This window comes from Manis pentadactyla, chromosome 7 (genome assembly GCF_030020395.1).
Source record: "Manis pentadactyla isolate mManPen7 chromosome 7, mManPen7.hap1, whole genome shotgun sequence".
Taxonomy (NCBI): domain Eukaryota; kingdom Metazoa; phylum Chordata; class Mammalia; order Pholidota; family Manidae; genus Manis; species Manis pentadactyla.
The window spans coordinates 13,690,252-13,713,496 of record NC_080025.1 but is presented as its reverse complement, the minus strand read 5'-3'; the positions used below and the strand labels follow the sequence as shown (position 1 = coordinate 13,713,496).

Sequence of the window (23,245 nt, the reverse complement as noted above, 5' to 3'; positions counted from 1 at the left end):
CTGAGGGGTTAACTCTAGTAAGAAGGGAACCATATTTTTAACATCTTTCCATCTTAGGGCAGGCCGCAGACAGTGCCACTGAGAGTAATGAAAATTTATATAGAAACCTTATTTCTTACTAATTGAGGAAGCAGAGGCCAGAGTTCAGAGTGACCAAAGAATCTAGACAGTGAGGAGGAAATCCTGAAAAGGAGAGAGCCGCACTGCCCAAATCTTTCACTGATCTCTGAACTCCAGGTCCTTGGGGCAGACTTCAAGCAGCCCAGCTAAATGAAAAAGAAATGAAGAGATTTCAGCTATTTCCCACCAGAGGGGAGACAGCATCTGGAGCTTGGGATCAACTGACTACTTACTAAACAAAAAAATAAAAATTCTTCAGAGGAACCAAACAAAAGTCAGTTTCTACAATGTATTATTCATAATATCCAGGATACAATCTAATCCTATCAGATATATAAAAATACATACTTAAATGAAAAGGCAACCCCGAGATGACCCAACTGGAATTAGTAGATACGGATTTTTAAGGTAGCTTTTATACCTCTGCCCCAAAACAGAAACAACCTCCCAGAAACCCTTATAATGAATTAGAGCAGGGAAAAAGAAACTATAAGATTGACCACAATAATAGTATCAAATGGATTCATAGGACCTGGGGTGCCACGTCAGGACTGGATCCTGCAGCAAGTGTCCTTTATGGAGCTGATATTGGTGGCTTAGCAGCCTTGCCGCAGAGGGACCATGTAACTCTAGAGTTGGTGACAGATAGAATATAGGCTGAGAATTTGACAGGGTCTGGCAGTGTAGGTGAGGCCTCAATCCTGGCTGGGCCCTGGAATCTAAGTGAACAGATACCTCTGTCCTTCTAAAGCAGAATTCTGGTGGTGAAGCCCATGCATCTGATGATAGGCAACCTGATTATGGAATACTCGCAGGGTTAGATGACATGCATGACGAAGCTGACCCTTGAACAATGTGGGGGTTAGAGGCACTGCTCAGTCGAAAATTTGTGTATAACTTTTGACTCCTCCAAATTTAACTGTGGACCAGAAGACTTAATGATTACATAACAGTCAATTAAAACATTGTACTGTATGTTATATGTATCATACTTCTTACAATAAACAAAGCTACAGAAAATGTTGTTCCAAACGGTTGTAAATTTCCACAATTTTTTTTTAATATGTTCATTGAAAAAAAAGTCTGTGCCTAAGTGGATTCATAGTCAAACCCATGTTCAAGGGTCAACTGTACTGTGTTCAGGAACTCAGAGTCCGGCTAGGAATGAACTGTCACAGCATAGCAGACTTTAGCAATGCTTAGTGTTTGAACCAATAGCTCCATTCCACTCCACGACTGAGAATTAAGGCATTACATACATATCCACTGTGGCTAAACTGTCCTAAGTAGGAAATTTCCCCAGTTTGCTCTCATCCTGTTCCAAGCCTGCTTACTCTATGATAATGTTTTCTGTTCACATCCCACTGCCTGATACCTGATTTCTCTCTCTCTGCCCAGACCCCTTGGTTCTGCTATTTGGCTTGTGTGTGATTTGGGCAATATTTAAGAGAAAGAATCAAAGCCTTGCTGACTGATTGGACTGGGAATTTCTAAACTCCTTTTAAAGGTACTGAGTAAGCATGTATTGAATCAAGTAAAGCCAAGTCAGACTGTAAAGCAGTAAGAGATTCCACAAACTGCACAAGACACATCGGTTCATACAGAAGCACTTCATGCTTTAGAACAGGGATCCAGAAAGGAAAATAAATTCTGCATCACTTTACATGTGTACTCTAAGATTCATTCTCACGTGAAATAGTGCAGTTAACTAAAAGCACATCCTTGGAGAATCTCAATTAAGCTTGATAAACCTTGGTTAAACTAGCTACTAGTTCAGCAATGATTCCAAAATAGCCCAATAATTCTGTAAAAACACTTCCATTGATTATTTTATTCAGAAAAAAACAGAAGACAAACAAATCATGGTCATTTGCAGTATCTATCAGCTTTCAATTTGGCTCTCCTGTTTAAACAAAGACAATAAAAATTAATTTATGTAAAACACACCATATATAGTCAACTTCTACTAAATATAAACAAGTCCATGCATAGATATTGGATTCTCAATATAAATTTCACACTATTTATATTAACATGTTTTAATTAAAATTTTTACTTTTCAATTTTTTATTAAATGGATTCTATTCTTATGAAAGTCTTTTCCTAATCTTTAACAAATGTTGCCTAAGGGCCTTTTCAATCCACAGTAGCAATTTTGATTGCCTCTGAATTTAAGCACACCCTGAACTATTTAAAAGGATGGCAATGTAATTTTTGTAAGTGAGGAAAGTTCCAGGACATGGAGCTTATTCCATTTCTTCTGAGTCCATATCCTGATTATTTTTTATATCCTATTCTTGATTTCTTAGAACTAGACACATGCTAATTTTCTCAGCTGGAAAAACTTCTTACTTCATTTACTGATTTCAGTAACAACTTGATCAACTAGCTAACAGGAAATGTATGATAAAACACTGTCTTTATCAAGTAATGTAAAGAAATATTTAGGATAACTTCTGCAACATAAGACTTGAATGAGTGGCATATCACTAAAATCTCTCTTAATCTGACATTTATTAGATTTATAGTTGCAAGATCACAACTAAACATCTCAACCCATTTTTCAAAGTTGTGAAACTAGGTCATTATTTACCTAATTAGAATAGTAATAAGTAAATATTAATAATGAGCTATGATGAATAAATATCCTGCACACTTCCCTAAATTCAACTTAGTAATAAAAGTGCTTTAATTTTGTTTAATTTTATATACTTAGTAATTTTTAGAGTGATCATTTTTGTCTGATTTTTAGAAACCTGTAGTATTCTAATAGAACCTATTGAATTTTGAAATTAGTCAAACTATTTCTTTCTGGCTCTGATTCTAATAGCTGTAAAAAGATGATCATAAATTTATGAAGTATTTTCAGTCAAATCTGAATTTCTTACAACAAAATAGGTAGGTACTTGGAATCTGGTTATTTTTAGATGTTCTTGATGATATCTTCCCAGACTTATGTCTTTATTAGGTAATATCACCACATTCACAAATCAGAAATAAAGACAAAAATTTGAAAACCATTATAGTTCAAAAGAACATTGGTTTTATATATGCCACTTCTATTGGCTACTGAACACTGTTGGAAGTAAAACTATACCTACCTGTCCAGAAGTGTTTCATGCAAAAATCCATCTTTCCGGGCCTTTTTAAGTATTTTACTGTCTTCTCCACTTATTTTAAGTTTGTGGTCTTGGAAGCTCTGAAATTTCTTCCTGTTAAGAAAATGTCATTCTTGAAAAATATATCAAACTTTAATTATAAATGTTTATTGATGAGCTTACAAATATTTTTAAAGTTTTTCATTAAGAAAAAACTAATTGTATTTCTTTAATAACACACAGTTCTTTAAATATAAAGATGACCTTAGTGCTCCAATATCAAGGGTGCAGGTGTTAGGGTCACTTCACAAAGCCCCAATTATACCAGGGCATGGGGGCCGGAGTCCCGTGTCCTGGCTGTGGAACAGCTTTTGGCTGACATTATGTACTGACAGTTACAGCCATTCCATCGACAAACAGGGAGAATGGTGAACCCATGTGACCTTAGCTATGAAAGCCATCAGGATAATTAGGAAAATCAAAGCCTTGCGAACAGAAAAGCATTCAGCTCGGTGCTGTCCTGGAGTCTATATTATGCTGCCTCTTCTTGTCCTTCAGATATTTTACTTTAGGTGCCTTGGGAAGTATGTCATTGTCAAGTCTGCAGGTCTAAAAGGAAAAGAATAGAAAAGAATACGTACACATAGTTGATTTCACACTGTTTAACATTTCCTTTGTCTTCTTCTGGAATATCATCTTTTTTCTTAGTTTCTCTTTCAGCACAGGATCTGATCTGCATATTGGAGATGAGAACCCAATGGGTTACCTATTTGTCTTCCCCCTTCCCCACTTACTTATTACATAAGAACTTTCCAGGTGACTTCTTATGCAAAAGAAAACAGCTTAGCAATCAGATGCAGAAAAAGACAGGTTCTAGATGTATGTTTTTGTTTATATATATATATATATATATATATATACAGTTCATACAAATAATTACTCTTTTATGTTTCTCTAGAGCTCTTGCATTAGAAACACTTAACAGAGAATTATTTGAAAAACAGTTTATAGATCAGATCCTGCTGAGCAATAAGACAATTTAACTAATTTAATTTTGTCCTCAAAGCAATACAGTAGAATCAAATTATCCCTGTACATTATGCTTATTTTTATAACACTGTCAGTTTAAGATAGTAGTTTACTTTGCATATGCTATTACCCAATCCATTAAGACTCTGAACATAACACAATTTGTTTCTACCTAATTGGAATCCACCCCTTTTAAATATTCCTTATATCCTCATAAATTTTGACAGATTTTTACTATCATATGCCATAAATTAATTTATAAATATATATATATTATATTATATATAATATATATATTACAATTAGGATCAACTGAACAGGGCAAGAAAGTGACAGAATTCAGGGCTGTATATCTGCCAATTGCATCCCCAAAGACCCTTCTCTCCAAAGTGATCTCTGTGGCTCAGAGTCCAATTCCAAGACTGCTTAGAATGTGGTGACCAATAACGAATGTGCCAATTTGTAACACTTTTGGCTAGATGGGTCTCAGAAGACATGGGGAAATTCCTGGTCAGGCCTGAGACACAATACTACTTTGGTAGGAGGGATTATGTTCTGGTAGGTAAGGCCACGCCGTAAAGGCGGATGGCTGACACAGGCTAACACAGCCTGCAATGTGAAAGGCAAGGTGGAAAGAGTCCTGGGTTACCATTGCTCAGAGATTCCAGGTACTGACTATCCAAACTGACCCAGGGAAATTTGACAGGTACTTCGTATAAAAACGGCTATAATTGACGAGAAAGAAAGCATAGTGGTTACTTTTTCCGCACAAGTGCAAAGTACTGCACATATATTTGCATTGTCTGTCTTCAACAATCATATTTTTATAATGTAATCCAGATAAAAATAATTTAAATATGATACAATAAAATTTAATATAAATAAAAATAAAATAGTTAAGCCAGAAATCCACCAGCATTTTGTAAAATTATTTGAAAAAGTTTATAGATCAGATCCTGCTGAACAATTAGACAACAATTTAATTTAATTTTGGCCTCAAAGTAATACAGTAGGATCAAATTACCCTGTTTCCTGAGAAGCTGTGTGATATGCAATGTCTGAGTAGTTTCTGGAGTCAACTGAGCTGGGCACGCATATCTGTCCCTATGGTAACTGGCTGTGTATCTGTGCTTTCATGACTCATCAAAACCGGTAAATATATAAGAAGGGTCAAAGGTTGTTTCCCTCTCTGTAAAGTTAAGATAATAATAGTGCCCTACAGGACTTTACGAAGATTGAGAAGCCAGTGCACATGCTGCTTGCAGCCGAGTGCCTGTGGTTAACCGCTTTAGTTTTGCTTATGTAACAAAAAACGGTATGACTGACACTTCAAAATGTAGTAAAAGAATATCTAAATTACAGATTGAAATTATTTGAGATTTTGGCAGTGAAAATGCCTTTTCAGCAAACTATGGAAGATATACTGAAATGTCTAACTCCTGTGCTGTCTGGAGTAGTATCCCTTTTTCCATCAATCAATTCCAGATGAAGAGTTGACACTATCATTCTTGTTAAAAAAAATTAGCAATATTTTTCAAAGTAAAAAGATACTAAAAGACTATAAAACTGAGTACTATGAAAATTGAGAACTTAAAAAAAGTAAAATCAAATATATGATAACGGAATTTAACACTAAGCATGTGCAGATACTTCATAGATGTTTTTCAATTATGCTGGTAGCAGAGAAAAATTTAGGGTGGAATTGTATGCTTTATTTATAAGGATTAAGGCCACTTTGACAAGGCGTTTTCCCCTCTGTTTCTTTGAGCCTTTCTCTCCAGCCTTCCCTCCTGCATGACACACAGGGAATTTGGATCAGACTGGCTGGAACCTGTGAATTCCCAGCAGAGACAAGGTTGAGAATGCTCAGTACTGGGGTGGAATGCCAAGAAGAAAACTAATGCATCAAGAAGGCAGTAGTTATTTATTCATCAAAAAGATTCAGAATTTGAGGGCTAAAGCCCTGAGTTCTGCTGACTTTCATGTATTTTATACAGTTACTAGCAACACAGATGCTCAAGTATTAAAATCCAAACAACCTAGTAACCTTCTCTGGTACATGCTGGGGGGAGCATAAGTTAGTATAACCCCCGGGAAGGGCAATTTGGCAGTATCTAACAATTACAGATGCATATACCCACTGACCCTGTAAATCTGCTTCTGGAAATACAGCCTCAGATATACTTGCATCCCTACAAAATGATGCACATTCAAAGTTATGTTCTGCAGTATTGCAAGAGCAAAAGACTAGAAATAACCTAAATTTCCATTTATAGAGAATTGATTAAATACATTATGGAACAACCCTAAAATGGAGTATTGTGTAGCTGTTACAAAAAAAGAGAGAGAGAGAAAACTTTCTACATGATAACAAGAGAAAAATCTCCAAGATACAATGTTAAGGAAAAAAGATCAGGGTCTAAAAGAGCATATACAGAGGATAACTTTAGTGCAGAAAATTAAAAACATTCATATTTTTATAAAGAAACTATTTATAAATATAGAGGGTTATAAAGGATGGGAGACATATGTCCTTATATGTTTATATTTTTAAAATTTTGAACCATATGAACATATAATCTATTTAAAAATAAAAATTTAAAATTCAGGCAAGAAAAAAAAAAAGGCAGGCCTAAAAGGCATATGGAACTACTTAGAAAAAGATACTAATACATGGAAATAAAAGCAAGGTAGCTCTTAGATGTAATCATCATTTCTCTTTCACATGGTACAAACAAAATAGCAATTATGGGATTTTTGTTAAAAACAAAGATTATTTGGAGCATAGTATAAAAGGCTACGAATTAAATCTTAAAGAGTGATGATAAATGATTATTCAACATTTTAAAGAGCTGTAAGCACATCATATGTGATATGTGTTAGTTTACAGTCAAGATTACCTTTATCATTTCTTCTTCTCCTGCCGTTTTACTTTTAGCTTCTATATCGCCTGCTTCATTGCATCTAATAAAGCAGCTATTTGAGGCCAGTAAAGCCATTTTCCCCTATATAAAACAAAATAACAAAAATTGTTATGACAATACCTACAAAAGGATTCTTAAGTCTCCAGACTAAATTAATATTCCCATGGTTTAAAGAAATCAGGAAAAGGAATTTGGAGAAAACATGGAAAATAAAAAAAATATAGAAAAGAAAACCAAAATCACTTATAGTCTTACTACTCAAAGATAATGACAACAAATATTTCTTGCATATTCTATTAGTAGGACTAAATTCTAATAAGATCAAATAGAATTGCTTCCTTTGGCCTCAAAGATCTATTGAGGATTTAACTGATTTAGTTCAGCTTGAAAAAAACTAGCTTTAAAGACTAAAAAAATTGTAACATGATGCATGAGAATTTACTCAAACAACTGTGTTTTAAGTAAAAATTTTCTCCCTAATTAGAAAATATAAAAATATGGAAAAGTTACCCTTTGGGGCCTTTGAATTTATTGCTCAGAACTTTAAGAATTAATGTCTGAGGGACTTTTCTATGTAGAAAGACATACTAATACTCTTTAGTTACTTAATGCTCAATGTCTTAAACTGATTCTAAAAGAACTTTGAAAATTAATTTTCTTGTATACATAAACCTAAATTATAAATTTGATTATTTAAGTTCCCTTAACAAATATAAGGTTTAATTATAACTTGTATATGGCTGATTTTTTTGGAAATTTTGAACACCTTAAACATCAGAAAAACCATTCACAATCATTATAAAATATATTAATAACCTCCTATTATATCCAGTTACTGAAGTGCTAATAACATGAATTTGATTTCTTATTTGACAAGGTAAGGGCTGGATTTTCCATCATCTCAATGACTTCGTCACCTTGGATATGGCTGTAGAGGACAAGACAATTTAAACCCGTGCTGCTTCTTTTTGGCTGAGTTTCTTCTCCAATGAAATTTCACTTATTACATCAGGGACTTTCAAATCTCTCTCTCTTTCAAATTTAAATTTTTAAAACTTAGTGTCTTTCTCCACAAAAAAGTGAAATGAATTTGCCTTAAGTTTTGTTTGAGTAGTAGTTTCTGACTCATTTTCCTGGCCTTATGATATAGTGGCCTTTTCTGTTGATAGAATTTTTATTATAAGGTATCTCTTATATTAGTAAGATCATCTAGAAGGGGGTTGCAACCCAGAAGTGGTTCACGAAATCAATTTAGTGGATCCTGACCAGTACTGAAAAAAAAAAAGGACATAGAAAAAGGGGTAAAACAGAAAACATTGAAGTGTACAACAGGGAGGTAAACAGTACTCTTTAGTACTCTGCTTCAGTTATACATATGTGTGTATTGGACTTCGATGCAAAAATGTTTTTTCACTTAACGGGGTAAAAAGAAGTTTGAAAATTACTGACCCAGAGATTTCATCCTAGGGAAAGAGGGAATGAGTCTGAGTAATTACCTCTTTTGGGGGGTTGCTTGATTAATTTATCATCTTAGAAAATACTGCTGGGTCCCATTTTGAGTTGATTATTGCACACCACCATGGGTGGTACACAACTACTGAATTCCTCTTCTATTTGGTGCCCACCAACCCTTGCTGTTCTTCATACGGTATCTACTTTGGGAGACTGTTCAGCTCTCCTGTATTTTTTTTCACTCTTTCCTGCTTACACAAATAGAAAAAGGAACTTTTGCATTCTGAGTATCAGATAAAGACTTAAAACAAAATATCCATACACTGCAAACGGCCTACTTACTAAAATTAATAAAAATATATTATCATCATCCTTTTGCTAAAACTTTTTGTATGTTATTTGTTTTTCTCTTTGCACTTCATTATGAACTCAAAGACATTACAGAATAAATTTCAATGAACCCTTTTACAATTGTTTTTTTATGCACAAATTGTCACAACCTGGCCATCCCCTAAGGTTGCTCCATTGTCCTCTTAACCACAAGTCCATAACATTTTTGAAGGCATCCATAATTTCTGCTAAGAAGATATTCCTGAACTATTCTGTTTTCCTGCCTCAAGATGTAAAACTGGCCATCCTGTGAAGAGTCCTGGATGTTTAATGAAAAATAAGAGAACCAAATTCAAGCACCAACAGTGAACAGAAGTGATGGTGGGTGAAAATACTACTGCTATTTTTGCTGCACTATTTTCCCCCCTAGTTTTATAAGACATAATTGACATAACGTTACTATGTAAGTTTAAGGTGTACAGACAGCATAATAGCTTGACATATGTACACCATGATATGACTGCTGTAATGTTTACTTAAGAGTCTATCATTTCACACAGAAACAATAGAAAGGGAAAGCAAAAAACCTCTTTTGCTTGTGATAACTCTTAGAGAACTTTCACATACATCACATGGCAGTGCTGACTATGGTCCTCATGTTGTACATCACATCCACAGTACTTATTTATCTGTAACTCTCAGTTTGTACCTTTTGACCACCTTCCTCCAAATTCCCCCTCCACCTCTGGTAATCACAAATCTGATCCCTTTTTCTGTGTTGGGTTTTATTTTTTGTGGATTCCACATATAAGGAAGGTCATCCAGTATTTGCCTTTCTCTTAGCATAATGCCCTCAAGGTCCATTCCTGTTGTCACAAACTGCAGGATTCCTGTTTTTTACGTCTGAATAATATTCCATTGTATACACACACCACATTTTCTTTATCTGTTCATTTACTGACAGACATAGGTTGTTTCTCTGTCCTGGCTATTGTGAATAATGCTGCTGCTCTGAACAGGGGAGTGCAGATAACTTTTCAAGTTAGTATTTTTGTTTCCTTTCGATATATTCTCAGATGTGGACTGTTGGGCGATACGGTAGTTCTACTTCTAAATTTTTGAGAAACTCCATACAGTCTAGCACCAATTTATAATCCCATCAATACTGTTACCGGGATCCCTTTCTCACGTCCATGCCAGCATTTATCTCATCTTTTTGATGACTGCCATTCTGACAGGCTTGATATCTCACTGTAGTTTTTATTTGCATTTTCCTAATGACTAGTGATGTCGAGCATCTCTTCATATGCTTACTGGCCTTTCGTATTGTCTTCTTTGGAAAAACATCAGGTCTTTTGCCCATTTTTTTAACTGGATTATTTGGATTTTTTTGCTGTTGAATCGTATGAGTTCTTTATGTATTTTGGTATTAACCACTTTTCAGATACATAGTTTGCAAATATTTTTTTCCCATTCTGTAGATGGTCTTTCACTTTGCTGTTTCTTTTGCTAGATTGCACTATTTTTTGAGATCTTTTTAGGCTAGGAATTCATTTTATTTTTAAACTTAATGTATTATTACACTCAACTTGTCTTTCTTTAGAATAAATGCTCTCCTTTACTGTCAAAGACTTTCTCTAACATTGACAAGAGCTTTTATAAACTGTATTAGCACTTACATCTTGGAAGACCGGTTCCCATTGTTCTCTCGGTCCGATGGCATCTGAACGTCCGACAACAAGTCCGTCTGAATTCACGCCAAGGTATTTTCCATAGCCAGATTTCAGGGCAATTCTTCAGAGGAATAAAATAGGTAATGTTGAAAACTGAGAGAAAATTAAATATGGAACAGAAAAATGTGTGCGTATAAAAATTCAGACTAGCCACAGTCCAAATGTTCAATGCCACATGTGGCTACCCGCTACCATAATGGATGATACAGTTCTGTATATACATTTTTATTTTGTTTTTTAATGCAAGCATTATATATCTTGTATAGCAAACATTTTCCAAATTAATTATTCTTCACATTACTACTGTTGGTAGATATATAATGTTCTATTACAGTAATCAAAATTTATTTTTTCTGTTATAAGTAGGGCTGGTGGTTATCTTTTCTGTACATAAAATTGTTGATTTATCATTAGAAGAGATACCTAGAAGGGAAATCACTATATATTAGAGGGTACCAACTTTAAGGGTCCTATACATGCTGTCAAACTGCTTTGCAGAAAAAATTTTTATCAACTTACATTCTTACCTCAAATAGGGAAGTTTTTACCATAGATTTGTTAACACTGTGCCTTTAAAAAAATCTGATATGATGGAAATAGTATCCTATTTAATTTGCTTTTTAATTAGTGATATTTATACTTCTTTAAGTTTTTAGTTTTTAAAATTATCTTTTTGTCCATTTTTCTACTGAGGCCTTACTGTTTTTCTTAGTGTTATGAATACTGTACATACCTGTGAAGAGCAAAAACTCCTTGCCTCTTAAAGTTGTTGCAAATATTTTCCTCATTTGCCTATTTTGTTTTCAACTATAAAGAAGTTTGTGTTGCTTTTCCTTTTTCTTCTTTTGCTTTTATTATTTAAAAGTCTTTCACCATACTTGTTGGCCATTGAAAGTAGGTATAAAAACAATCATCTTAATGTGATGTTTTTCAAGAAAAAATATGATTTCTAATTTTGTAGTCTCCCAATCCCCTGCGCTGCCAGGGAAATGGCTTTATGCTTGTTTACAGGTTAATGATAATACAAATCATTATCATGTTGAGGTAGCCACTTATTGGAATACTGAAATTCAATGTCTATATCTATTACCCGAAGTATCACTCTGTACTTTTGCGTTGTGAGAATAAAACAGGTCAGTTTATAAACCAAAGTAAAAATAGTGAACAAAATATTCTTTTGGTCTTTATGACTATGTAACATTCTCTGTTGATATCAACAATATTCCTTTCTTCTATCTTTCTGTTTGTCTCAGCTTCTGACCAGTGAGTTTATATATCATAGCAACATCAGACCAGGTTTTGTCTTACATCTGTTTTCTTCCCATGATCTTTCTAATGCATGTCTTATTTGGTCTGTGACATTATTAACTTTCATTTTCTCTAGCATAGTATTATACGAATCATAATGTACATTTTTACCGGGAACTTCAATTCTCTTTTAAAGACATAGTTATTGCAAATGTAATTTAATAATACCTACATATTTACTGGATATATAAATAATGTTATAGTTTTTAAATATCACTTAAAAATTGTTTTGCTTTTTAAATCACAATTACTGTGTAGGCTTACTTTAGCTAGATACTGGAATATTTCAATGAATGAAATGAAATTTAAAAAAAGATTTTTAATTATAGTTCAGTTCATGCTTACCTGGAATCAGACAATTTGACAGCTGTAAACTGCTCTGGAGGACTAGGGCCCTCATCAGCTATAAGAGAAAAAACATTTTGAAATAACTTTGACATTCATTATAAATATACATGTAAAGACATTCTTCAAGTTTTAAAAAAGTAGTTTTAAAATTAAATGTATATCATACCATATAACTGTAATACAGTATTCATAGTATCATATTTACTTTTTCTTATAAGTACAGTGTTTAGTTTTACATACCTAGTAATTCAGAATGGTGCTTATTTAATCACTTCTAAGATATTTTCTCTTTGTGTTTTAAAACAGTAAACTAATAATCATTTAATATATAAAAAACTAAATGCTTTAATTTATTCAAGGGATGGCCATTCAGACCAAAAGATACTGCTTTTTATTTTTTAATTATCTCCTTAGTGCCTCTTCTGGTAGGCTAAGAAGAATGGGAAAACTTTAAACTGTTAACAGTGCTTCAGGATAGTTTTGGCAAAAGGTCTAAAGAATAAAGGAATCAAACCTTTAACTCAACCAGGTTTTCTTCCTCTTTTCACTTATTATTTCAAATACTCATGTCGTTTTTGATTTCCACAAGATACTCTTCTGAACTGTACGGAATGTTTTCAAGTGCTCACACTGGAAAGAGGGAGTTGCCAACATTTGGTAGTCAAATGCAGTGGACTCATTCCTTTGGAATATAGTTAGAATTTGGCCTAAGTGACTATCATAAAACATGTACATTAAGTGGCCTTCCACTGTTTCTCTCAGACACAAACCTTCTTTGTGAGGAGCCCCCAGGGTAAAAAGTCCGTTGTCAAGGGCATGTATGTAGGTTCCTTTATCCATTTCAATCGCTATGGTTCCTGAAATTTCACCTAAGTTTGTTACTGTCCACCAGATTCCTAAAAAATAAAATCAGTATTTTAAATTTATATTTTAGATTTGACACAAAATTCTTATTGTTGCTCTACTTATTTTTAAGAACTTTTTATTTTGCAGTTGCAAGAAATAATACTGAGATTTCATAGATCTTTTACTAGCTTTCTCCCAATGGCAACATCCTGCATAGATACAGCACAGTATCAAAATCAGGAAAGTGACTCTGATGCTGTCCATGAACCTTATCGGCAGTCATCAGTTTTACACGCACTTATGTGTGTGTACGTGTGTGTGCAGATGAAGATGATTACCACCAACAGTCAGGTTAGGTTCTTTTAAAAATATAACATAGTAGTACATGTGAAAGGACAAAATGATATACAGAGAACAGTCAGTCACTCTCATTCCGGCCACCATCCATCCGTGACTGCTTTCCCGAGGCACTGACTTCCTTAACCTGTTCCTCAGGTATCCCTCCAGAAAGACTTTCCTAGCATAGTATTCATAACTATGATTTTAGATTAGAAACAAAACGAGCAGAGACTGTGTCTATGTACACTAACAAATGTAAAACTCCAGGGTCTAATTATTTAAGCAGTTTTGCAAAAGTTTGTATTTTAACAGAAAAAAATGGTCTCAGATCTTTTCCCAAACTGTACTTCTTTATTGCACTATAATTGACATATATTAGTTCCAGGTGTACAACACAATGATTTGTTACTAGTACATTGTGAAATGATCACAATTAAGTCCAGTTAACATGAATCACCGCACATAGTAACATATTTTTTCTTGTGATGAGAACTTTTAAGATCTATTTCCTAACAACTTTCAGATATACAATTCAGTATTAAATACAGTCACGATGCTGTACATTACTTCCCATGACTTATTTATTTAATAATTAGAAGTTTGTACCTTTTGACCCCCTTCATCCATTTTGTCCACCCCACCCCCTCCCCCTGGCAACCACTAACCTGTTCTCCGTATGATGAGTTGGGTTTTTATTTTTGTTTTTTATGATTCCACATATAAGTAAGACCATATAGCATTTGCCTCTCTCTGACTTACTCTATGTAGCATAATATCCATGCTCAAGGTCCATCTGTGTTGTCACAAATGGCAAGATTTCATTCATTTTTATGGCTGAGTAATATTCCATTATATATGTATACACGTTTTCCTTATCTATTTCATTCATTCTTTGGATGGTTACTTAGGTTACTTCCACATCTTCACTACTATAAATGATGCTGCAATGAACATGGAGGTACATATGTTTTTTCAAGTTAGTGTTTTCTTTTCCTTCAGATAAACACCCAGAAGTTGAATTGCTGGATTATATGGTAGTTCTTTTTTTTTTTTTTGAGGAACCATGATATTGTTTTCCACAGTGGTTGCACCAATATACATTCCCACTAAAAATGTGTAAGAGTTTCCTTTTCTCCACATCCTCACCAACACTTGTTATTTCTTGTCTTTTTGATAATAGCCATTCTAACAGGTATGAGATAATATCTCATTATGGTTTTGATTGGCATTTTCCTGATAATTAGTGAAACTGGCACCTTTTCATGTACCTGTTGGCCATCTGTATGTCTTCTCTGGAGAAATATCTGCCCATTCTTCAATCATATTATCTGGTTTTCTAATGAGTTGTAGGAGTTCTTTATATATTTTGGATATCACTCCCTTGTCAGATATATGACTTGCATGTATTTAATCTCATTTAGTAGGTTGCCTTTTCATTTTTGTTGATGGTTTTCTTTGCTATGTAGAAGCTTTTCAGTTTGACATAGTCCCACTTATTTTTTCTTTTGTTATCAAATCCAAAAAACTTTCACCAAGACTGATGTCAAGAAGCTTATCACCTGATTTCTTCTAGGAGTGCTATGGTTCCAGGTCTTTCAAGTCTGTAATCCATTTTGGGCTGATTTTTGTGTATGGTAAAGGACAGTGGTCCAGTTTTCCCAACACTGTTTATTGAAGAGAATGTACTTTCCTCTTTGTATATTCTTGGCTCCTTGGTCATAAATTAACTGACCATATATCCATATGTTTATTTCTGGGATCTCTTTTCTCTTCCATGATTGATGTGTTTTTATGCCAATAACATACTGTTTTCATCACTACAGCTTTGTAACATAGTTTAAAATCAAAGAGCATGATGCCTCCCATTTGTTCTTCCTCAAGATTGCATTGGCTACTTGGGGGTCTTTTTAGTTCCACACAAATTTTAGAATTATTTATTCTATTTTGTGATACCACTAGAATTTTTATTGGGATTGCACTGAATCAGTAGATTGCTTTGGAATAGTATGGACTTTTTAACAATATTAATTTTTCTAACTCATGAGAGTGGAATACCTATTTATATGTGTCTCCTTCAATGTCTTTCATCAATGTTTTACAGTTTTCAGTATATAGATTTTTGAACTCCTTGGTTAAATTTATTGCTAGGTATTTTATTCTTTCTAATGCAATTGGATCAAATAGATTAATAAATGGGATTGTTTTCTTAATTTTTTTTGCTAGTGCTTATTAATGAATAGAAACACAACAGATTTTTGTATGTTGATTTTGTATTCTGCAACTTAACTGAATATGCTTATTCTAACAGTTTCGGGCAGTCTTTAGGGTTTTCTACATATATCATGTCATCTACAAAGAGGCAAATCTGTATTTCCTTTCTGATTTAGATACCTTTTATTTCTTTTTCTTGCCTAATTGCTCTGGCTAGGACTTCCAATACCATGTTGAATAAAAATGGCAAGAGCAGGCATCCTTGTCTTGTTCTCCACCTTAGAGGAAAAGCTATGACTTTTTCACTGTTGAAGGTGAACCTAAATTATACTTTAGCTAAAATAGAAATATGTCAATCATTAACAGCATATCAGATGATATTAAAGATTGTTAATTTTGTTAGGTCTTATAATGATATAGTGTTATATATTAAAATAAAGAGCAAAACAGAAGGAAGGAGAGAGACTGACTTTATAAGAAATGCACATATACATATATGGGTAAAATGACACAATATCTGCGATTTACTTTAATTCTCCAGAAAAAATTGTATGTGGGGTATTATCTCACAGCATGGATATGTGTAAATGAAACAAGACTGGTAAAATATTGATAATTGCTAATGCTGGAGGCATGGATGTATGGGAGACTTATTGTATTCTTCGCTCTACTTATGAATTAGAATTTCCATAATTAGAAGTTTTAGTAATTAAATTAACCACACTGCACAGAAGTTTCTATACATTTAAATAGGGCAGGCTTTCCATTACTAATAAAAAAAGATTAGTAAAATTTTAGCTTAAATGATGATAGGTCTTACCTAGTACTATATACAAATCAGCTTAAGAACTGAAAATGAAACCAGTGTAATTCACTGGCAGATTAAATGGAGAAAGCCATGTAATCATTTCAATGATGCAGAAAAAATGATTAGATAGGAAAAAAACCACCCTTTACAATAAAAACTCCCAGGAAACTAAGTTTAAAAGGAAACATCTTCATTTTGACAAAGGGTTATCTACAAAATCCTATAGCTAACATCTTATACTGTACTATAAAAAGCTTTCTGCCTAAGATTGGGAATAAGACCATTATATCTGCTCTTACCATTTCTGTCAACATTATAGAAGTCCTGGCCAATGCAATAAGAAATAGAAAAGAGATAAAAACACAAAGATTGGAAAGGAAGAAGTAAAACCAAATTCACAGTGAACAGTTTATAGATTTCTCAGTTTTCTACATAAACAAATAGAAACACTAGAACTAATAAATGAATTTAATGAGGTCTCAGGCAACACAGTCAATATACAAACATCAATTATATACCTTATCCTAACAATAAATAACTGGAAAAAAATTTTAATTTCTACTTACAGTACTGTAAAATTATAAATCATTAAGAATTTTAAAAGACTTGCAAGACTGCTACACTGAAAACTGCAAATTATCGAGTCAATGTTAAGATGTTGACTCTTCCTAAATTACCTAAATTCAATACAATTTCCCCAGGAAATCCAACAGGATTTATTGTAGACTGTAATAAGCTGACTATAAAATTCATATGGAAATGCAAAGAATCTAGAATAGTCAAAACAACCTTATAAAAGAAGTATAAAGTTGGAGGGCTCACACTATCTGATTTCAAGATTAATGAAATGAGAGTTAAGACAAATACATCAATGGAACAATAGACAAACTGATGGAACAGAGTCCAGAAATAGACCAGCACATATAAAGTCAGTATGTTTTTGACAAAGACACTCCTCTAGGGTTCACAGATCCCGAGTCCAGGGTGTGTGTTGTGTGGGAGGGGTTTTCCCATCACGACACCAACAATTCTCCAGCGCCAGGAGGGTGTCTGAGAATTCAACCCAATTCTGACATCATCAGCCTGCCTGGTGGCACATGGAAGCATCCGAGTTCCCCAAAAGTGGAAGTTCTCTCAGAAGGGGAGTGGGGTGCAAAAGGGAGAGCAAAACGCTCTTCTCAAGGGGTTTCTGTGAGGGCTTCGTGGCACAGCCATGACTGATTAAACCACTGGCTACCTGCTGAGTCAACCTCCAGCCTTCACCCTTGCGTGGGGTGCAAGAGTCTCTCATTATTGTACAAGACACCCATTCATCTTTAGGGCTCTGAAGTGTTTTCAGGAACTGTGAAGTCCCAGTGTACCTGAGAGATATTTAGATCATCTGCATGACCACATATATACTTCTTGTAACTCACTATATTGCAGACACCAAAGCAGTTTAACGGGGAAAGGAAAGTCTGTTCACCAGTGAGGCTAGAACAACTGGGCAGCAATATGAGGAGAAAGAAAAAAAGAACCTTGACTCTACCTACTTCACATATACCAAAAATTAATCTGAGATGGATCATAGATCACAGATCTACTACTGTAAAAGCTAAAACTATGAAAGCTCTTCTAGAAAATGTTGAAAGGATATCTTTGGGACCTCGGGGTAAGTATTTAAATCGGAGAAATAAGGTGGTAGCAAAAATAGAAAAAAATAAATTGGGCTTTATAAAAGCTAAAAACTTCTATATACATATATCATATCATTATATTGCACACCTAAAACTAATACAATGTTATACATCAATTATATCAATTACAAAAATTGAAAACTTCTGCTTATCAAAGAAATACCATAAAACACATGAAAAGTCAAAACAGAGACTTGGAGAAAAGACATGACAGAATTTTAATGCTTTCTTGGTGGGAGTATAAAATGGTACAACCACTTTAGAAAATTTCTTTATAATTTCTTATATAGTTAAATATTCACATGTCATTTGACACAGCAATTCTGTGCCTATATAGCTAACCAGGATACTTACCATAATTTTGGAATTGATTTGCTGTTAAAAAAAAAAAGTAAGGTTTTCTAGAGTATTAGCTTTATACCATTCATATAAAGTGTGAAGGAGCCATAATATCAAGTTTCAAAATGCAATTTGCCAGGTATTAAAAAAGAAAAAAAAATTGCTTTAAAGTATAGGTGTGGAAAGGATAGTAACAGAGAGGATGGTTTCTCTGTCACTAAATAGTAAACAGGCTGGTTAAGAGTGTTTAAGTCAGTGTATTTCTGGTAGCATTTACAGGCTACCTCTGTCTAAAATTTTCATTTATTTCACAGTACACAAAGTAATTATTTTTACTATGAAGTAAATAATTATATTTCCTTTAGAGCCACACAAATCACGGGCTTCTACAATTAAAATGCATACATGCTCAAAGAAAATAACCAAAGTAAAATACATTTTGTTAAGTAATATTTATCTGTATCCGGCCTTTAAAATTATCTATCAGAATCCCTGCTGAATCAGAGGGCTACATTTTCTCTCCTGTGTTTTGTTCCTGACAATGAAGAAAAGGCAGCAGCATTTACTGTGCTAGAGAACAGAAGGAACTGACAACGGTAAACAATATTTGAGCACTTTAAGACAAACATGAATAGGTCATAAATTCCTTCCACTTTTAACTTTTTACTACTTACCCCAGTTAAGAAAGTATTTTAAAAGGGATCTTAACCAATGTTAACTCTTCTCAGAACCAAGTATAGAAAACTGACTTACCAACAATGTCAAGTTGAGTTTCTTCCTCTTCTTCTCTTTTCCTCTTCTTCTCTTTGCTTTTTTTCTTCTTACTACAGGAGATAATAAAGATGGATTTAGATATATTGACTTGCACGTGAAATATCACTAGGGGGATCTCAGAAGAGTATTTAAGCTGTACGTTGACTTATAAATCATGGATTTACAATGATTTATATTAACATACCCTCTTACCTCTCACATTGAGAAGCATTTCTGATCTGTACATACTGTGTTAAAATTAAGAGAACGGACTCTGGAGCCAGGCTGTCTTTTCAAACCCTGAAACTGTCACTTCTAAGCTCTATGATTTTTGGAAATTTTACTTAAATCTCTCTGTGAGCCCGTTTCCCCTCCTATAATAACTGACCCAACTCTTATTATTATTATTTTTTAGGAGAGCAAGGCAGGCTTTTATTTAGTGAGAAAGCGAGAGAACAGAGCTCCCGGCTCAGGCCAGAAGGGGACAAGAGAGTCCCCTGACCCAACTCTTAAAGTGATGATGAGCTAACACCAATCATATGTTGCCGGTGAGAATGTAAAATGGTACAGCCGCTATGGAAAAGAAAACGTTAAAAGTTCCCTCAAAAAGTTAAAACACACATCATGTGACCTAATAATTCTACTTCTACGTAGACACTCCCCCCAAAAGAACACTTATGTTCACACAAAAACTTGTAAAAGAATATTCACAGCAGCGTCACTCTTAACAGCAAAACGTAGAAACAATCTAAATGTCCATCACCTGATGGGTGGATGAACAAAATCTTACACCAAACCCGGCGCAGCCTCTGCGCCCCGGGACAAGGGGCCGGGCCGGGGCTGGGGTCCGACCCACAGGGCCCCGGAGACTCGCGGCGGGGGGCGGAGGGCAGGAAACAGCAGCCTCACCTCTGAGCCCTGGTTCCTTTGAGCACGAGTTTGGTGGACTTGACGTAGGAGTACTCGGCCATGGCGCCGGCAACCCGGCGGGCAGGCGGGCGGGCGAGGCGGGGGTCGGCTCGGGACGGAACACCTCGTCTGGGGCCGGCACGCGCGGGGAAGGCGCAGAGGTGGACTCGGAACTCGGCCTCCTTGGAGGCGCGCGCAACGGCAGGAGGTGACCGGGCCGCCCTGAATCCACGATCTCCTTCCCCCGAACACTGAGTCCCAAATAGAGAGAGAGACCTACTTCCTGTTTACTGCCTGGCGCTACGGCACCTGCAGAGGCCCAAATCCATCAGCGTTCAGTGTCTCTGTAGGGCCTCCCTGACCTAGGCGACGCGCCCTCTGCTGGACGCGGCGGGAGCAGCAGCCGTGCTTGGCATCTCGAGCCCTCTGCAGACAGCTCCGGCTGGGGACGGGGGCCTAGGCGACAATGTGGTGGCCCGAGGGTGAACTGACTCAGTCAGGCCTCCGCGTTCAGCTACGGCGGGGTCGAGTGCATTAGCTGGCTTTGGATGACTTTACTAGCCATTTCAGTTCCATAAACTATTGTATTGTTTTAACTAGGGAGCCTGGCGTAAGGCACAGGACACAATTAAGGCATAAAGCAAAAGATAATAAGTGCCAACGTTGGGCCCATTTCACAAGCGCTGTAGGAATTTGGGTGGAGGTTGCGTGGAAAACTAATGGAATCAGAGAAGGCTCCCTGTGTCGGATGGGTCTTGAGAGAGGCCTTCATTGCCAGAATCTCCTGAATCTTCCTCGTGCCGGCTAGCTTAGCTTCTTCCGCCAGTTTTGTGATTCGCCTCCCTGACGGCAATTTCTCCCCCTTCCAAACCATCTTCTCCAGTGCTTCCCAAGTGATTTTTAGAAAGGAATAGCTGATTATCATGTAAAATCTAGGAAAGGCAAGTCTACTGCTTTCTGGAAGGAAATTGATAGCCGCATTTAATAAACTGTTGAAGATCTGACCTCTTTTCCCACCCCTTAGCCTCTGTTTCCTCAGTTCCTGTCACATTGAATTACTGGAAATGTTTGAATGCTCTGAGTTTGCTTTAGAGAGGGTACCCGGCCCTGGCCTCCTCCTGGGGCTTGGTTAGGTAGATGATAAAGGCTGGACAAATAAAGGAAGGTCAGAGGATATCCACCTTGGTGTTTTGAGTCTCTGCTGCATGCACACCTCCCAGGACAGACAGAGCAACATCGGCAGAGAGAAGTGCCTCCGACTTATATCCCTTCACTCTCAGCCAGTGAGTTCTGGGCTGGGGAGCCAGCGTTCCTTCACACCTTGGCTGGCGAGGGACTTACAAATGTCCCGACAGAACGAGTGAACCAGCAGAGGACTGCAGGGGGATGCGGAGGTCTTGGAATGTGAGGCATTGTCGACTAGGAGCAAATGGCTATAGGTGACCAAGGAACTTCAGAAATGGGTGCCAGTACATGCCCAAATAAAGGCAGGACTGGCCCCATGTTGGCAGACAACAGTGCTGAGTTCTCAGAGAAAAACTGACCACACACAGCAAAGACCAGCGTGTCCCAGAGGACAGCGTACCCCCCACTCCCTCCAAAGACAGTGTGTGAGATTTCCCTGCACCCAGATGCCTTCTGCAGGAAGAACGCATGGAGGGTGTACCCTTTGGCTGAGGAAACAGCCTCAACTTTGAACTTTGAATTGACTGAGTACCTAAGAGGATTACTTGACAGGAAAGGCCCCGTTGCATTAAATTGGCAGGTTTAAGCACTTTTTTTCACACTCTATTGAGAAAGAAGAAAATGAAATCAGTAAAATGAAGATGCTTTTTAAATTTTTTGCACATATGTGCAATTTTGTGAAATTTCAACATTTTACATGTCACAGTCTTGTAAGCATTCTGTAAATATTACGATTTGTTTATTTTAGTGAGCTTTATTTAATCTTATTTCAATTTTTTAGTTAAATTTCTTCTCAATTCTCTGTGGTGATGATTCCATACTCACCACTCAAGTAACTTAAGCTATTTTCACGTTAGGGTCACAAATTTCCTCTTTCTGCTTCCTTTTTCTACATCCATTTGTATGCTTTCCTCCTATGTAACCAGATGACACACCCCAAGCTAATCAAGGATCATCTCCTAATCCCAAGGTCCTTAATTTAATCATGTGCGGAAAGTCCCTTTTGCCTTGTAAAGTAACAAATTCACAGGCTCTAGGGATTAGAGAATCCTGGGGGAGAGGGCATTATTCTCGTATAACAAAGGCAGCGTCTTGAATTTATTCATATCTTTATTTTGTTCACTTGGTTTCAAAACCTGGAACACATCAAGCTCCAAATAAACGTTGAGTCAGTGAATAAGTATTTCAATTTACAGATTGCTGCCACATTGCACCCAATCCCCCCACTTCTGGTGGAATGTCTATGTAAGAATTAAGGAGTCAGAATTAAACATAAAATCCGTACTTTCTCCAGTGGGGTCACACAGGATGCTTGGGTCGAGTGGTATTTTAATGTGAGCATATACTCAGTCCGTATTCTTCACTGCAAAGAACAGAAATAAATTCCACCCAGCTTAAGCAGAATAGGAATTTAATGAAAAACATGCTATGTTACTATCTCCGTTTTGCATTCAGGTTGAAGTGTGTTATGTTTTTCCTTTCCCGAGTGGCTTGAAACCCCATCGCCGTTTGTTTCTATTAGTAAAGATCTTGTTCATCAAGACTTTCTCAAATGTCACTTCAATGAAACTTTTTCTGATCCCCAATCAAATATAATTTCTCCCTCCTAGGAATCTCCCTAGTGATACGTTTAGAACTCCCTTGTGTTTTTACGCATCCTGTCTTACAGTTTCTTTCCTTACTAACGCGGCGCTGTAGTGGATAGCTCATCAACGAACACCCTTCCTATTTTGGGGGAACCCTAAGCTCAGTATGAGGAAGGACCCTGCTGTCCACCCCAAAAGCTGAAAGGGAGCGCATGCTCCCTCTGCCTTCCCGGTTGCTCCGGCCTGGGCAT

At 36.0% G+C, this 23,245-nt stretch overlaps 1 protein-coding gene across 1 annotated transcript; it reads right to left on the bottom strand.

Moving 5' to 3' along the window:
- Window positions 1–1,922: 1,922 nt before the first annotated feature.
- Window positions 1,923–20,508, bottom strand: FRG1 (FSHD region gene 1). The gene is made up of 9 exons (XM_036894371.2): window positions 20,224–20,508; window positions 19,315–19,385; window positions 13,113–13,238; window positions 12,340–12,397; window positions 10,633–10,747; window positions 7,148–7,252; window positions 3,860–3,951; window positions 3,222–3,332; window positions 1,923–2,023 (listed from the first exon to the last, which is right to left on the bottom strand). Exons 1-9 carry the CDS (start codon window positions 20,283–20,285, stop codon window positions 1,987–1,989), a joined length of 777 nt encoding a protein of 258 aa, XP_036750266.1. The 5' UTR covers window positions 20,286–20,508; the 3' UTR covers window positions 1,923–1,986.
- Window positions 20,509–23,245: the final 2,737 nt, after the last annotated feature.

Bases quoted from the DNA above. Each gene is read 5' to 3' on its own strand.
- FRG1 (XM_036894371.2), bottom strand. From the start codon at position 20,285: ATGGCCGAGTACTCCTACGTCAAGTCCACCAAACTCGTGCTCAAAGGA. The intron at 13,239-19,314 runs GTAAGTCAGTTT...TTTATTTTTTAG, and splicing joins AACTCAACTTGACATTGTTG to GAATCTGGTGGACAGTAACA. The intron at 10,748-12,339 runs GTAAGCATGAAC...ATTCCTCTGAAG, and splicing joins GTCAAATTGTCTGATTCCAG to AATTGCCCTGAAATCTGGCT.